The 17,450-nt window shown below is 43.9% G+C and overlaps 2 protein-coding genes across 2 annotated transcripts; one reads left to right on the forward strand and one right to left on the reverse strand.

The window, feature by feature from the left end:
* Positions 1-6,957: 6,957 nt before the first annotated feature.
* LOC104584747 lies at positions 6,958-8,074 on the forward strand. The gene has a single exon (XM_010240279.2). The coding sequence runs from the start codon at positions 7,178-7,180 to the stop codon at positions 7,838-7,840; it is 663 nt and encodes a 220-aa protein (XP_010238581.1). The 5' UTR covers positions 6,958-7,177; the 3' UTR covers positions 7,841-8,074.
* A 1,591-nt stretch (positions 8,075-9,665) lies between these two features.
* LOC100846657 (fructose-bisphosphate aldolase-lysine N-methyltransferase, chloroplastic) lies at positions 9,666-16,380 on the reverse strand. Its single transcript, XM_003578692.3, has 13 exons — positions 15,909-16,380; positions 15,749-15,824; positions 14,472-14,677; positions 14,270-14,356; positions 14,094-14,186; positions 13,602-13,756; positions 13,319-13,403; positions 13,163-13,249; positions 12,964-13,083; positions 11,894-11,995; positions 11,638-11,806; positions 10,426-10,511; positions 9,666-10,048 (listed from the first exon to the last, which is right to left on the reverse strand). The coding sequence occupies exons 1-11, from the start codon at positions 16,278-16,280 to the stop codon at positions 11,639-11,641; spliced, it is 1,551 nt and encodes a 516-aa protein (XP_003578740.1). The 5' UTR covers positions 16,281-16,380; the 3' UTR covers positions 9,666-10,048; positions 10,426-10,511; position 11,638.
* Between the last annotated feature and the right edge of the window lie 1,070 nt (positions 16,381-17,450).

Raw genomic sequence — 17,450 nt, forward strand, 5'->3', positions numbered from 1 at the left:
GTTTTATATTAAGCCACTTTATTAGACTTAATAGTTTAGGACTGCAATCTGATCGCGAAGCTGCAATCAGCAAACCAGGTGTTACATCAAAGCAAACGGAACTAGTAATGGTTAGAACTTCCTTTGCACACAGGTGTGCCAAAAAAATTAAAGGCTCGGGAAGATGAAGAAGCTTGAAAGGCTGGAAGACTTGGATATATGACTCGGTCAGGATATGAAACTCATCAACCAAAAGCAATGAATGGGCTGGTTAGTGCTGCTCCCTGCCATGAACAAAACCATGACAGCTCGTCCAGTCCACATGCACCACATCAGAGTGATCGCCTCCGCTTTGTCCTCCTTAATTAATGATAGCATTGTTGACAATGATCACTGTGAAGTTACTAGTGCTATGTGAATGACAGGAATAGGAGTACACAGGTACCAAGAAACGAAAGAGTCTGACACGTGGACGTGGACCCACTAAGAAAAAGAAGATGATAGAAAAAGAAAACAGATTGAAGTAGAGAAAGGGAAAAATTAGTAATGACCTAAGTATTGTGGATGTCCAAAGGTCTCGGGTGCTGCAGTCTCGGGAACTTCAAACCTATTGTTTCTCCATTGCCACAATGTCACCCAGGAAAGTTTGGCATGCTCACATTATATAGTATGTCCACATAATTTATAGGTTGCTACGACCATCACATGGCTTCTCAAGAGATTACGGAAACAAGGGAGAAGGTCTTTCAGAAATCCACCAGAAAAAATGAATCTTGGGACTATGGCTAGCTTCCGAAGTTTATTCCAAATGCCCCCCAATCCGAATTTGAGCCGCTGGACTCATGTAAGCTCGAGGACACTGTTCCGATGAACATGTTGTATTGAGAGCGTGCCGTACTGCCTGTAAGACCCCGGGACCGGAATTATACAATTTAGCTCCAAATTACTAACTTTTGCATAATTCAAGCCTCAGGTTCTTAACCTACGATAAACACTTCAATACATACATGCTTTAATGTGCTCATCGCAGGGTTTCGCAACATGAATATCATTACCAAAACTCTACAGAAGAGAGTAATTACAAAGCTCATACAAGGAGCAGAATAACAATTATTACAAAGAGAGGACACATGTCCCAACATTACATCATTACATCAGCGGAAGTCGAATTATTCCAGAGTACGGACAAGAATACAGCATGGCCTGAAGAGGCTGGAAGCTGGAAGGAAAACCGCCACAAGTCTCGGAACCCTGATCTGGATCTCCTAGCTAAACATCGAATCCAACGCGTGCTCCACGAAGAAGCTAGCGGCTCACCTACTCTGCTGGAACCTCTGAAGAAAACAACGTTGCAAAGCAACTGAGTACAAAGTACTCACAAGACTTACGGGGAGATCTATGCTAGTATGCAACATGTCTCAAAAGAGGGTAAAGTGGAGTTATGCAGTAACAGATATCTGGAGAGACACTCTAATAACAACATCTAATGAGAGGATGAGAAGCGTCTACTAAGTGAGGTGATTAACCTATTTACTGAACACCAAAACAACACAATCCTCATATCACCCCCTCAACACCCTGTGAGAAAGCAATCCAAAGAAAACTCACACTTAAGTAGTTTTAAGCATATCCATGATTAAGGCTAATTGCTACTTAAGTTTATGAGATTAAGTTGGTTAAGTTCTCTATGATCAAGTAATGACCAACCAAGTCGTCCATAACCGCGGACACAGCTTTCCGAAAAATTTATCCCTGCAGGGTGTGCCAATTTACCTGTACACGTTCGTCCAACCCTTGTTGCCACTCGTGTAGGAACACATAAAGACGTGTGTCGGCAGGATTGGGCGACATGACGTTTCCAAGCCTCACAACTAATCCAAGGGACCACCCAACTGAGTCTAATCCGAAACGAGAGCCCGGCCGAAGCGTCGTACGGACTCAAGAGTTGTGTGGACAGATGGTAGTGGTTCAGTGTCCGCAGAATGACCACTCCAGACTAGTGCCGCAATCCTATATGTATGCAAAGTACCAACAAATCTCCACAAATCTTTGTGTGCATGCAATGCAAATACCAAATGGAACGTCCGAACTATGTGGCCCCTGGAAGAGCTATGAAACAAGTACCAAGCCGAGGGGGAACCCATATATTCTCCCACGAGCGGTTAGCGCAAAGTTTCTTGGATCGGCGAAAACGAGAACTTAGTCCTTAGGTCGGCGCAAATGGAACAAATCACCAATGCGTTAGAGCACGGCCTCCCATCGTTGCCTTGTTACAGTTTAATATCATATCACAGTTTAATAATTGTAATTTAAATACAGGAAGTAGCATGTGGATGTAGCAATTGTGGAACCCCAGATATAAGGACACTAGACTCGCAACCTAAGCATGACATCTAATGACCAAGATGTAGGGCAACAACAAACATGTGACATGGTAATAGGACAAGTAACAAGACAAATGTATTTGAGTAGAGCTGACTAAAAGCTATGCAATCTAGAGGCATCGTGACAAGACTGAGATCGTAACTTAATGCAAGATTGAGGAAGAAGCAATAGGTAGAATCAACATGGTCAAGGAAGGGCTTCTTGCCTGGAGTACTCAATTGCCCGGAATTGAGCAAGAATCCTAAAAGAAGAACACAAGCGTAGTAGTCGTCGTAGAAATCGAACTAGCGAGGAAGAAGCAAATACACCACATAAAAGGAAAGTATAAGCATACAAGATACACAAGGTGATTGATATGCGCAATCAAAGAATGATACGTGGCATATAGGGATGATGCATGTCATATTAAGGATTCCAAAAGTAAATCCGATATATAATTTACCAAGTTAATTGGAGTCTGAAAACACTACACATAGCACGTATACAACTCCATATGCAAGGAATAGAGTTTAATGGATTAGATACAAACCACAATATTATAGTTATATTAGGATGCATGACAATGACATGGATAGGTGCGATGCATGCTTTAAAACAAGAACAACACAAGGATCCGACAAGGTCGGGGTTGCACACAATGGAACTATCGATACTATCGATACTATCGATACAATCAGGGAACTCCAAGGTTCTACCTTTGTTGCGTGCCACGTCCGTAGTCGATGTAGTCGACGTCGTCGAAGTAGTCGTACAGTCGTCGAAGTAGTCGTACACGTAGGCGATGTAGTCGTCGCGGCGAAGGAGTCGTTCACGGGACCGGCTCGAAGGTTCGAGGCGATGTTGGTCTCCACGGTGCCGATGATGTGTGGCAGCAACACGTGCAGCAGAGAGGCGTCTCGACGCGGAGCAGTGGCAACATAGCAGCAGCAACAGCAAGCGGCTGACAGGCAGGGCCCACACATCAGGCATCAATTCCAGGGAAAAGAAAAGAAAACAAAGGGAAAAGACACGGGCCTGGGCTTGCTGGGCTTGGACCTGGCTTGGGCTTGCGGCTGTAGTTGGGCCGAAGGGGGGCTCGGCTTGGGCTTCGGTGGAGATGGGCAACAGGGCTTGGGCTGGACCAGCAGCAAGCAGAGCAGCAGGAGGTGGCAGAGGCGCTGCCGGTGGAGCAGAGAGCTGGGTGGCGCGTCTAGGTGGCGGCGGGCGTTGCTTCTGCAGAGGGGAAGGCGAGTGGAGCTGGGGAGGAGGCCGGCCGGCGAGGAAGCTTGGCGACGGAGCAGATCCGGCGGCGGGCGGAGCTTGGGCGAGCGCGGCCAGGAGGAAGGGAAGGCGGAGCGGGCCGGCGAGGTGGAGGAGGCGCAGGCAGGCGGAGCTCGGGCGGCGTGGTGCACTGGAGGCGCGCGGAAGCAAGGAGAAGGGGAGGCAGAGCGGGCTCGGCGGCGAAGCGGCACAGAGAGCGAGGGGAGGCGCGCAGCGAGGCGGCACGGCCAGGACAGAGAGCGGCGTCGAGGAAGCAGAGGGCGGAGCGGGAGCCGGGCGGCGCGCAAGGAGAGGCGGCGCCGGCCGTGAGCTCGTGCAGGAGGCAGCAGGCGCTCGCGGAGCTGCGGGCGCGGGGAGAGGAGGGCGCGCGAGGCGGACGTGGGCGACGGGGAGGCGCGCGCGAGGGAGAGAGAGCCAAGCGGCACGGGACGCAGAGAAACGGCGGAGCAGGGGAGAGAGAGAGATGGCGCCAGGGAGGAGAGGAGCTCGGGAAGCTTGGCGGCAGGGAGGAGCTCGCGGGAAGAAGAAGAGAAGGGGAGAAGAAGGTGGCGGCGGAGGAGGAAAAGGGGGGAGAGAAAAAAAGAAAAAGCCAGGGAGCTAGCTTTTATAGGCTATGGTTTGCTTAATGGGCTTTTGGGTCAACAAAAACCTCAAACAAAAATACGGTTTTTGCAATTTTAGGTTTTGAAAATAGACAAGAGACAAGTGGCTAGGTCTAACTAAATCCGAAATTATTTTTTTGTCAAACTCAAATTAGGATTTGTACAAAATAGTTTTAGGCTTTCCGAACACGCGAAAAGGCAAACACCTGAAACGACAGCTTTTATGCAAACGAAAGTAGTTTCATTTGACATGATGCTAATGACATTGCAAAATGTTGATGATGACATGAGCATGATAACATGATGACAACAATTAAATTACAAAACAGTCCAAAAGGGTTTAAAAGGAAAAAGGTTGGTCTCGGGCTGTTACACTGCGGTATATATAAATCTTTGTATTCTCCTCACCGGCTCACCCTATGACCACACATCATCTCCATAACTTCTACGATGACTCATTGAGGATAGCTATGTCCTGCAAGTGGGCTGATCAGTATTCAAACTAGGATCATCTTTCCTGATACCTACCAATCATACAATTTAGCTATGTTTTTCTTGCCTACATCTTGCTTCTTGGTCATTCTGTCGGTTGGGAAATTTCTTTCTAATATACTGAACTTTGCTATGAATATCAACTTTGTTTGTTTTTCTGATTGCAGTGGAATAGTAGACCATAAGCCTCCCAGTCTGTCAAAACAAATACAGCATGGCTCAACAGGATAGACAGACACGAGAAGATGGACAACATATGTATATATAACAAAGCCCAAATGAGAATCATTTGGGCATTGCACCAAAATGCAAAGTGCAACCATCATAAATATTGTTGGTAGCCAGTTATGGTGTTTATGTGCTCCCCTGACACCATAATTCATAAAGAGCTGACGTTTTTTATTGTGTTGATTTGCGCGCACGGTTGCCATTGGTCCGAAGTTGCCGATGCACCAGCTTGGCATTGCATGGCTTCTCGCATGCATGGAAACCTTTTTTATTGGTTGGATAGGGCGCACATGCAGGTGCTGCATGCATGCATATGGTAGGTGCGAGCTAAAAAGCTGAATGCATGCATGCATATGCGGGATGGACATATGAAGATAGTACATGTTGCTAAGTGCACATTTAAGGCTGATTTCACACATTCAAAATGTCTTGTAGATCAAACTATCTGCCAGATTTACGGTTGATCTTCATCGTTGAACTTGTCGCGACGAGGGCTTCAAAATTAGATCACTCTTGATTATATTTTTACCAACTATTTAAAACCCCTTTGTTACCATGCGATAATGCATAAGTTACCAACTATTATGAAAGAAATTGCCATATGGTAACATTTGGTAATTTATCTCTAAAACGATGGTAACTTTATATATTACAGGGTGGTAATTTCAATGCATAGGTTACCATTATATCTTGCATGAAGCTATCACGTGGTAACTTGTTAGTAACATGGTGGCAACTTTACACATCACAGGATGGCAACTTCAACGCAAAAGTTACCATTCTATCTTCTATGAAGGTACCACGTGGTAACTTGTTACGAACATGATGGCAACTTTGCATATGATAGGATGGTAACTTCAATGCAGAAGTTGCCATTCTATCTTTGATGAAGTACCACGTGGTAAATTTGTTACTAACATGGTGGCAACTTTATATATAATGAGATGGTATTTTTTAAACGATAAAAACATTGTCGAAATATATCAATATGTGATCTAGTTTTAAAGATCTCGTCGAGACGAAACTAACCGTGAAGACAGATCATAAATCGGATATACAACTTGAAAGTTAAACTATTTTCTAGTTTGAAGTTTAGAAGGAATAAAGACGATGCCATTGTTTTTGTCTCTCATGCGCATGTGCATGCATGCTTGAAGTCGTGCTCTTCTACTCATCTAGCATTCACGTGAGCAGTCCATCTAGCAAGGGATCGTACGCACCCTAACTCCCACGCATGTACGGTCGCGCGTTAGCTCTGTCCATAAATTGTGTACTTGTATTTTTAGTGCATGTGGACTTAATTTGTACAAGAGAGAGTACCCATTTGAGAATTTTGTCGCCAAGATACCCAATCTTGATAAATGATGTGACACGATACAGTATACCCCTCCTTAAGGCTTCAAGTGTTTCTCTAGACCAGATGTGACTTGGCTTACCTGTCAAACTCACGTAGAGGCATATTCCTTGAAGGATTGGTAGCCTAAGTGCCTAACTAGACCCGACCGCCGCCGCCACCAAATCCGAATGGAATCCAGAGAAAGAGGTGGAAACAAAGGTGCGGCCTAGAGGCCATTGAGAAAGGCCTGCACTCACGGTTTGCGTACCAACTGGATTAATTAATGATACTACCATATATTAACATATTTTTTTTGAAAAGAAAGCTTAATTGATTCTTTCATGTCGAGAAGATATAAAATCAAATGAGATTTCACGACCCAAACAAGAGATAACAAAACGCTTGATGACATGATTATTGAGAAAAACAAAACAAATGTCACTCATGCGACGATGGACACCTTCAATGGGAGCCCCAAAATTATCTCAAATGTCTTATTTATCCCAAACTGACATCTTAACTAAAACAATATCTTTCGATGGAACCCCAAATGGACAATATGTCCACTTTGTCCACCCAAATCCTCCAAACCTCTTTCAAATTTGGAGAAATTTTCGGTGTCCGGTTGGTGTCCGATTTTGTCCTGTGTCCGCCCGGGCCCACTTCCTTTCCCCACACGCGGACGCCTCTTTCCCGATTCCCCTCGTCCCGATTCCCTCCAGCCTGATTCCCCTTGTCGCCATCGCCTCCGGCGATTTTCCCACGACCAGCCGCCACGGACGGCACGCGGAGGCCGAATCTCGCCGTACCCTGTCGCCGACCGTCGCCTCCACGCTCTCTAGCCGCCGTCCCGGCGCCCAGGCGCCTCCCTTCCCCTCCCCGCGCCCTAGCCGCCATGGACGGCGCGCTAGGAAGCTGCGCCTCTTCTGCTGTCCACGCCGGCGCCGCCGTCGCAGGGAAGAAGACCAAATCAATCCCCAAACTCGAGAGCTTGAAGCGCAAGGAGCGGCGCCACCGGGCCGCGGAGTTGAAGAGGTCGCAGGAGGATGCCGCCGCCCGAGCCCTTGCCGGCGTTGCCGCCACCGTGGAAGAAGATGCCCTCGCTGCTGAGGCGGCGCGGAACCAGCAGTTGGCCGCCCAACAGGATCTCCTCCTGCACAACCGGCAGGCCGTGGCCGACGCATTTGTCCAACAAGCGGCCAGCGTAACTATCGGCTTGCAAGAATCATTGAAAGAGATGATTTCCGTCAAAGAGGCCTCGAGTGGAAAGAGAGGGGAAATTCGAGAACTCAAGAAAGATGACCTCTTGAAGAGCTTCATGGACACAATTCAAGAGAAGTACCGTGGAGATGCAGCCGTGGCCGCCGAGAAGCTCCGCATCGAAGCCGACATGGCCGCCGCCGCCCTGTTGGATGCAACTTCAAGAGCCAAAGAAGTGGAGCTCAAGGTGTTGGTGGAGGAGAGCCGCATCATGACCATGGATTTGAGCACCTTGGATGATGTGTCCAGAGCTTGGTTCATCAAGAAGAAGAAAAAGATCGCCGATCGACAAGATTGAAGCTATCTTATTATGTAGGACATTTCAATTTGAAGCTATCTTATTTATGATGGGACATGGTAAATTTGAAGCTATCCTATTATGCATTTTCTTCCCATAATCTCATGTGAGACATGTTGATTTTGAAGCTATCTATCTGAGACATGGCCATTTTGAAGTCCACATGTAAGACATGCTCTTGCTATCTATGTTGCTAGTTTTGAAGCTATATATGCTGTGATTTTTTGCATGCAAGATTTTGAGCTATGGTTCTTTTTGTATGTCAGATTTTAGAGCTATCTCAGCCTAGAAAATGCCGTGATTTTTTGCATGTCAGATTTTGAGCTATGGTGCTTTTTATATGTCAGATTTTAAAGCTATCTCAGCCTAGAAAATGCTGTGATTTTTGATAAAGAGCTATGCTGTGAGACGTGTTGATTTTGAAGCCATCATATGTGAGAAAACAGGTTCAGTTCGGTTCAGAAAACGTTGCGATTCTGGCTAGGAACATTTTGTTTCTGGAGCAACCTGGCCACTGCTCAGTGGAGCTTCAGTTCAGAAAACGCTGTTCAGTTCAGAGTCTGGCTTCAGTTGTTTCTGGAGCAGCCCGGCCACTGCTCCCCTCGCGTCTGGCTTCTCATCTCCAGCGACAGGCTCGCGCACCTTTCTGCCCACCTCCAGCCGCGCACGTTGCCGGCTCCCCGACCTTGCTGCCGCTGGCCCTCCTGGATGCATGGCGCATCCTTGAGCTCCACCGCCTAGACCTCGCCGACGCCTGCCATTCTCGACGCTTGCCGGCTTCTACACCGCGCTGAGCTCCACCCGCCACAAGGTGTTCGGTCTTTGTGCCGACCCAAAAAGGTTTCTAGGTGTCTGATGATTCTCTTTAGTATATTTTCTCATTTATGTTCCATGGTTCTGCTTCGTAGATCATGTCGGACGATATCGAGTTGTTTTTCTTCAACGAGTTCATTAATACGTCGTCTGATGATTCATCTGATGATAACGATGAATTATTGCTTGCGGCTGCTCTTGTCCTCTGTGACAACCAGCAGAGTTCCATTTCGAGGTTCTAGGGGTCAACTTGAGGACACGCAATGCTAGATCGCAACAGATTTTGCTTGCGGATGATCTTGTTAAGAGTTTGAAACTTTTCTCCAGATGCATCGTGACCAAGATACTCATGACCAACTCCAACGATTTGGTTCATATGGAGGCACATAGGAAACCAATAGACATTTGATGTAATTTATTGGATTTTTAATTTAAAATTTTCATTTTATTCTATGAAAGATATGACTTCCAAATGTTTACTTATCATTCGCTATTTTTATTTAATTAATTTATATGTTTTAAAAAATTAAACAAAATAAGCATATGTGCAAATAGTAGAAAAATGCAAAAAATAGTTATTTTCGGACATGTAGATGTCCGACATTTGTGGCCATTGAAGATGCTCTTTGCTGCCATCTATATTGGGCGAACACCTCACTGGCCATCCGCTCCACCTGCAAAGAGTGCAAACACGCCACCAAAATCACCACTTGTCCAGCGCTCGTTGAAGCATAGACCAAGTGTTGAGTCGCCTCCTTGTCCAGTCGTTGAAGCATAGACCAAGTACGTAACTTGGACCGGAGATGATGTTTCCTCCTTTTTTTTCAAAATCAACATCATTTATACATAGTCAAAGTGACCAACAGATTGCAGTACCGTCTAAACTAAACCTCATCACAAACGTATTTTCAACGTAACTATGTTTAACACTACGGAGAGGTGACTGTTCTTGGCTTAGGAGAACATTAATCTGCACACTGACATGGCAAACTCGGGAGCAGTAAGCAAGGAATTTCCTGTAGGTGTTCTTCGGTTTCGTTCCCATTAAAAGCAAGCACATGGTGCACCTACCTACGTTTTCATTTCATCTTCTTCTAATAGAATAAAGGTCATTAAACGACATTGAACGCTCTGCAGCCATCACAGTATAACTACACCAGCCGTTAAAGAAAAAAAAGAAAAAAACAGAGTGAATAGCCGTACCAAAGCTATGTTCATCTATGGACAAAACAGACAGCGAGCATGTACAGATTTTCATTCCTCACAGTCGTCAAAGATGAACATGCAGATCGAATCTAAACGGCAAAAAATTCAGCCATCCACACTTCTGTGCAATGCAACCATTGGGTAGATCTACTCGATACTGATGATGCCCTTATTACTTGAACAGATTTCCTGCAACAGAACAGGTACGCGGTCACTAGTAAGTTGCATCCATTCAGATATATTTGTGATACCACATATTTCCAAATGCAGCCTTAATTCACAATAAAACTGGATTTACCTGCTAAACCATAGGAAACAGGCATGGCTTAGTGATCAACTTACTTAAATAAACTGCATTTTGTGCACCTAATTACAGTAACCAGCAGGGTTCCACTGTTTGTTCAGGTTGCAACAAAACCAGTTATTTTTTAAAATTTCAATATTTATATTTTCAGTTTTTGATGTTTGGAATGTAGGCAACAAACAACAGTGTATATTCAGCAGGGATATGTATAATATACGAGGCCAAATCCTAGTACACCTCATGATCAGTTTATCCAATTTACCTTCTGATGATGAACTTGGCAGGGAACATGCTTTGGGGTAACATATCCATCTAGCAATAATTGAATCTCACAGCACAGTTGCTTCTCTGCGCATCAACCAAATTTCCACAGTACACTATCAGATCAATTACACGACCTCAATATAGTTTTGGTAAAACAAAACTGCAGGGTAACTGAAGAAATCGGATGCCACAATATACCAAGAGTGAAAACATACGAGACATTTGGACACATAGCACCTAGAGATTGCAGCTTTGTGTATAAATCATCGAATGCTGGGTTCATTCAAGTCGCACTTGAAATTTTCAGGCCTCTTCAAGATACCAATTCAGCCATGATCTAAGTTAGTTATATTTTGGCTTCCTTTCCTGTCACTGACTAGCTGAGAAAGAGACAGATGTTATCTCTCTGGAGACGCCATCCGGCATCCACCCAGTAGTTATGATGCTCAATGAAAGTAATGGTGGGGAGGAGAACTTGGCTGCCATGAGGAGCTTATCAACTTGGCATCAGAATTGACACATGACTTGTTGCTGCTAGTTTCTTGTTCTCCATTTCTTTATCAGACAGTGGGATTTTATTTTCTAAATTGCGGTGTTTGTTGGGTGATATTGCTTTGATTTTTAGGTACAAGATGCTGATCACACAGGCCAGCACAACGCACAAGATGCTCGGAGTTACAGAGGGAGCGTACAGAACTTCCACAAAAGCCATTGGCGCCAAAATTTCCTCTGCCTCAGCACATTCTACAGGAACAACCCATCCTTGGGAGTGTCTGTCTCCATCCCATTTCCTCATGCTTCTGGCTCCATCCCATTTCCTCATGCCACTGTGTTTCAGGGCACCGGCAACAGTACCACTGAGCAGGTGTGGCACAATGCATGCTCCTGAACCTCTCAATTGTGGCAGCAACGGCACCTGCTGGCTGCAGGTTTGAATGGCCATTGGGACAGGAGAAAGAACCATGAAGAGGGAGACAGGGAATGGAGGAGCAAGAAGCAGAGAAGTTGGTCTGACACCAGGTTTGTATGAGAAACTCACTCCTTTTTCTGCCGCAGAAAACTAAGCCAAAACCAATGTTCCATTTAAGAACATGGTTACTTCAGTGGTATTTAAATGAACCGAAAATCTTTCGATTGCACACATATATCCCAAGAGATGATTTTCTATATAACCAATTTAATAAAACATAGAGGGCATTTCCAATGATACCTTATTTCAAATTGGGAGCATATAGAGCAGGGCAAGGTGAAACGGTATGGTCAGGCAAGGCACTTATGAACTCATGAGCAGCCTGAAGACAGCCATGCAGCAATTTCTTCTCTAACCTTACAAGTCTAGTTGCAACTTCCTTCTTTGGTTCCAAATTGCCATCTGCCAACTGGCAAACACCAAAGCAGAGACAAACAACAAACAGTTGATTAAGGTAGCAGATAAATGAGAAAAACACAGAATCCCACTGCCTTACCATAGCTTCATCCTCATCCAAAGTAGTTGGATAACCAGCCAATCTTGACTTCAGGTACACAACAAGTTGGTCCAGTACAGCTCGCTCTGAGCATGGACTAACCTAGAGAATCACGGTTGTAAGTGGACAAACTACCATGCCATAAATACTGCTATTAGAAAAGGTTTGGTTGGAAGTTTCCTCTATGTTGTCAAGAACTTGCATAAGATCAATGAGGCTTTATTTCACTAGTTTTACCCAGAGTAAGGTGCACAAGTGATGCTGACTGGTACACCCCAGGCCCCAGCCACCACAAAATTCGTTCCATTGAATATATGGTCAATCTTAACCAAATGGGAATCCAGCACAGAAAATCTATCATCAAGCGAAATGGACCTATGACCTTGAGAATTTTAGTTGGCTACAATTCTGAGCACACGAAACTAGAAATATGGTCTATCCGTCTATGAGAAGTTTCAAAAGTAAAAGCAATTTCAAATTACATGTTGTGTATAGCTGTAAATTCAATCAAGGGCAAATTTGTATATGACCCCTCATGCAAACCAAGCTAGTTATGTAGATCAGGGGCCCAATTAGCCTAGCTTCAGTTTGGAGGCTTTATAAGCAACATGCAGTGAAAGGGTGGTTAATTATTCAACTTGAAGGCCTGAACCCATCCTTCCCAATTGAAGCCTTCTAAAGTACATAGAATTAAAAAGAAGGTGGCTACTGTTAAGATATATGTAGCAACCAACCAACTATTCCCAAAAGACCCATCTGATAGGAATAGAAGATATGATATACTCCCTCCGTTCCTAAATACTTGTTGCCTTGCACTAAAACAGCGACAAGTATTTAGGAATGGAGGGAGTACTTAACAATTAACACCTACAAGCAAGGAACCAAAAAGTCTGGCTGACCGTAGAAGCACGACTTAGGTCAAACAGGCCCCAAATAAAAGGATAACTGATAGAGAAATATTGTATAAAAATTTCACATCACACAGGTCAAACAAAATATGAAAAAAAAATGGGCACTCAAATATAGAGATAAAATAATTATAGCAACATCAAGGGTGTAAGCATGCTTACTGGACATGTATCACCCTCCGATGAAAGTATGCATTGCATTTCATCAGGATCTGAAATATATCCTAGCCTCAAGTAAGGCAGCATTTCTGAAATGGTTTCCTTCTCTTTGCCTACACAGACCTGATAAGTGAGGTGTATCAATATTCAACACTTTTTATCGGTAAGTAAATATTTAAAAAGGGGGAGTTAAAAGTCCCACTTGGAATTTTTGGATAGCAAGTTTTCCGTTTCTTTGAGCAACCATTCTCTTTTCTTGGTATTGAGGATCCTCCATGTTTAGGGATGCCTGTGATAATAACTCAGTCTTGGTTACACCAACCAAATAAAAGAGCATAAAACAATTAAAAAACTTCACCTCGATTGCTATACGATCATACGGATTATCTTCATCAACAAAACCATAATTGAGAAGCAATCTGGAGTTTGGTTGTGGCCCACACCTACATAACTACATAGTTTGAGATTATTGCATACATGAAACATGCACAGAAATAGTGCATGAGATCATCCTACAAGTAAATCAAAATTAGTCACATTGCCGAATATAATGATGTAGGACGTCATCAATGCAACTGGAGAGAATCAACACTTTTTATCGATAAGTAAATATTTAAGAAGGGGAAGTTATAACATAATACCAAACGATTATTGGTTCTCCTGCTTTGTATGGCCGATCCACCACCAACCGGACAGAATCATCAACAGCTGTCAGCATTGCTTTGCAGTTGCTCTTGTAGGTCAATAGTGGTGGGCCCAAGGGGACTAGAGCAAATCTCCGAGCTAAACTAACCTTCTGCTCTCGAGAAAAGATGTACAACAAAGTCAATGGTACGCAGTTTGGGTATGAAGGATCAGAAGCTATGTAATATCATTCTCACAAAAGAAAATCAAACAGATTGGAAAAATTTTAAACAAAACATCGGCACAGAATATGCAAAAGAAATATTGTGACATTATCCTATGACCATTTTAAAATGAGAGAATGTTTACCACTTCTTTCATTCATAAAACACCATACCTAACTAACTCACCGAGCAAATATTAAGCCCTGAATTCAACAACAACGGAAAATATATCAAATTAACAAGCACAAAGTTGGAGAGGCACAAACCAACTGCTCGACATACTACCTGCAAATGAACCACGCAAGACTGTACAGCAACAAATGCTTGCTTGAAGATCTCAAACGGAAACGCCTCTGTAGGTACGTCAAAAGGGTATTGCTGCACAAAATTCATATGAGAATAAAGAATAACTGATGCAACAGCCTGTCATGGACAGAAAATAAGGAAGATCAAGAAAATACCTTAAACAATGAACCTGCCATAAACCACAATGTGTCAAGCTCATTATACTCCCTTCTAATCCCTTCATCTCTGACAACAACTTCATCCTGAATTAGTAGAAAATTTAAGCTCGGACACTGGTGTTCTTATTTTATATGCTTACTCTGGCATTAAAGAATGTGGTAATGTTCAGTTCACATTAGGAGATAAAAAATCACTAACCCTCATGGGGCTGCCATTCAAGTAATCCAGTTCACTTTCAGTCCATAAAAGCGGTGATTCTACAGCTAGCTGCCCCCTTCCTCGCTGTCTATCAAGCTCCTTAATGTACGGATACCAAAGTGAATCTTTTCCTTGCTTCTTCTCATACATGAGATACAATGCCAAGCATGCCAGCTCAGACAATTTGTTTGTTGTTAACAATTCAGCTGTACAGTACAACAATAACAAATATTAGCATAGCATACAAATGACATATAAATCAGTTTACATGTTGTTCTGTTGATTTCTGCATGAGAGCATTACGCCATTGGTCACTTCAGGAAAACCAATGCTATTAGGAAAAACATGGAATGCATAGCACGAAGATGTATTACTAATTCAGACAATAATCAGCAGGCTGCCCACATGACATGAGCAAAATATGTGAGGTGCATAAACATAGTGCATGAAAAACTTGTCTAACTGAAGTATCACATCAATTTCAATGTATTCCATGTTTGAACTACTTCTAGCCAATCTGTAGAAATAGTGCTCCTTTGTTATACTAGTCTCATGTAAGTGATGCCTAAAATCGGAGAATTCTCTGTTAAATTCAAAGAATGACAAAACATTTAATGATCCGTATGGATGCTACAGATAAAATGTCACTGTTAGTGCTCTTTTGGCTTCATAACCAGTAGCTAGCTCAAGGTTGAAATACAACTTGTTCTTAAATTCCAATAAGTGATATGTTCCCAAAAATCTTAAGCCACGATAGAATCTTGCACTTCACCTTTACAGTTTGTGTGAGGAAATCAAATCAATAACGAATTATGACCAGTTGACCACCTAACTCGCAGGGCTAACTGTTAGTTGAGTTTAAGCTGAGAAGTGCAAGCATGATGCTGAGTGTAGACATGCTAAAGTTAAATATCTGAGAAAGCAGATTCACACGTTCTTGGTCCAATTAAATTGTGCTTTATTAAGGAAGTTACTTCCATAAACTCCAGAAATACTAGAGCACCACTGATAACTTCCGAACACATTGCCAGTAACAAGGCTAAATCCAAGATCCGACGTGGTACTGCAAAAATTACATTGAAATAATAGCTTATAAACAAATGACTATAGAATGCTTCAATGAAGTCATTTCATAGGACAGCTGGCCCAGGTAGGAACTGCTTGGGTCTCATACCAACAAATGCTAAACTCAAGTCAGATTGAGAAATTTTGCATCAAGGAAAATTCGGCACTTCCCCAGCCATGACCAAATGACAGAACTCTAACAGCTGACTCACCGACGGACTCGTCGCCCAGAACCCGCTCCAGAGTGACGACGAGCGACATGGGCATCTCGAACGCCACATCCCCCACCTGCACAAGCAACCGGCAAGCCGCATCACATCAGGATCGCATGTTTACCACCGGAATCAGCCATGAACCCTGATTGCTAAGTACCTCGAGATCCTGGCCAGCAGCAACGAAGTGCAGCGGCCGGTCCTTACCCCCTCGGGAGCAAGGCACGGGGCGCTCCAGGATGGCCACCTTGCCCGGCGGCAGCCCGTGCGTGAGCAGCCATTCAGAGAACCCGCCAGCGGAGGAGGCGGACGAGCAGGCTGCGGGGGCTGACGGTCCCTGAGCCCCGGAGGATGAGAGGAGGGTATTGGCGTGGCAGGCGGCGAGGCGGAGGCGGGAGCTCGACCGCGGGCGCGAGCGGGGGCGGGGCAGGCGGCGCAGGGAACAGGGGAGGAAGAGGCGGCGGTGGGTGCCGGAGAAGTTGGCGGAGGCGGAGGCTGCGGCGGCAGGCGAGACGGAGGCGGAGGAGGCCATGGGAGGCGCCCGAGATTCGGGCGGCCGGTGGTTGAACGGCGGCGCTGAAGCGCAGGAGGTCGGTGTGGATGAGGGGAAGGCGTTGGTTGGGTTGGGCCAGGTGGAGCGATATTTTCCCCTTGGATTTGGTATTTTCTTTTCCTGAAAAAGAATGCGAGAAAATCTTTGAAAATAATTGTGAGAAAACATGGGTGCAGATTTTTGGCTTCAAAAATCCAGTAAACACGATTTTTCACCAATCAAATTTATTTTATATTTACATGTATACGTAGACGTGCAATATGTAATTTGTCATTCTAATTTATGGAAAAAAATTCAAAGACAATTATGTGATTTTTTTTTTGAAAAGATAGAAGCCTCCCGATCTCTGCATCGCGACGCACACGGTCATCAATTATAAAAAAGCATTTAAATTCCTTTCAGTCTAAGACAGGCGTGCCATCCAAACCGAGTAAAAAACCTCGTTCTACAATTTCCAAACGGTTGCATCTATATTCCTTAAATTCATGCGCCGCCGTCCGAAGCAATAGAGAAAGTACAGAGCCAACGGGATGCGTGAAGAATAACCGCTGTTGGAGGAGCAAAAGGATGTTGTAAATCTAGTAGGGTGGTGAAATAGAGCATCTCTTATTGGTTTCGTCGAACGGATGTCGCTCCGCACTCGAACCATTCCCTATAGGTTCAACCGCCACAAAGATATATTCAACTCCATTTTTATCTCGCAATCGGAGGTAGTGTTCCAAAAGTCATAAACGAGAGACAACAATTTTTTTAGGTAGGACGAACTCGTATACCGACACATAACATTTAATTTATTTTTTATAGTTGTTAAAATGCATTTAATTTACTTGGTTATTACTATTTTTAATAAGTCTTATAATGTTGTGTTTTGAACATTTAATATTTCCACATGTTGATTTTCTTTGTTTTTTTTATTAAATTTGATATTTGGAATGCTCGCAACCATCCTATACTATTTAGGTTTCATGCAAATACAAAATATTCCCGCATCACACAAAAGTACAAACTAACAAATGCAACATGTGAAGTTATCTGGGTCCGAAACTCTATAAAAAAATTTGGAGTGTATCAAAAAAGAGTTGCATACATATCTGTGGTGTAATAATCTCGGTGCTAAATATTTTTGCAGTAGTCCTTCAAGAAACATCT

Source organism: Brachypodium distachyon, chromosome 4 (assembly GCF_000005505.3).
Source record: "Brachypodium distachyon strain Bd21 chromosome 4, Brachypodium_distachyon_v3.0, whole genome shotgun sequence".
Lineage (NCBI taxonomy): Eukaryota > Viridiplantae > Streptophyta > Magnoliopsida > Poales > Poaceae > Brachypodium > Brachypodium distachyon.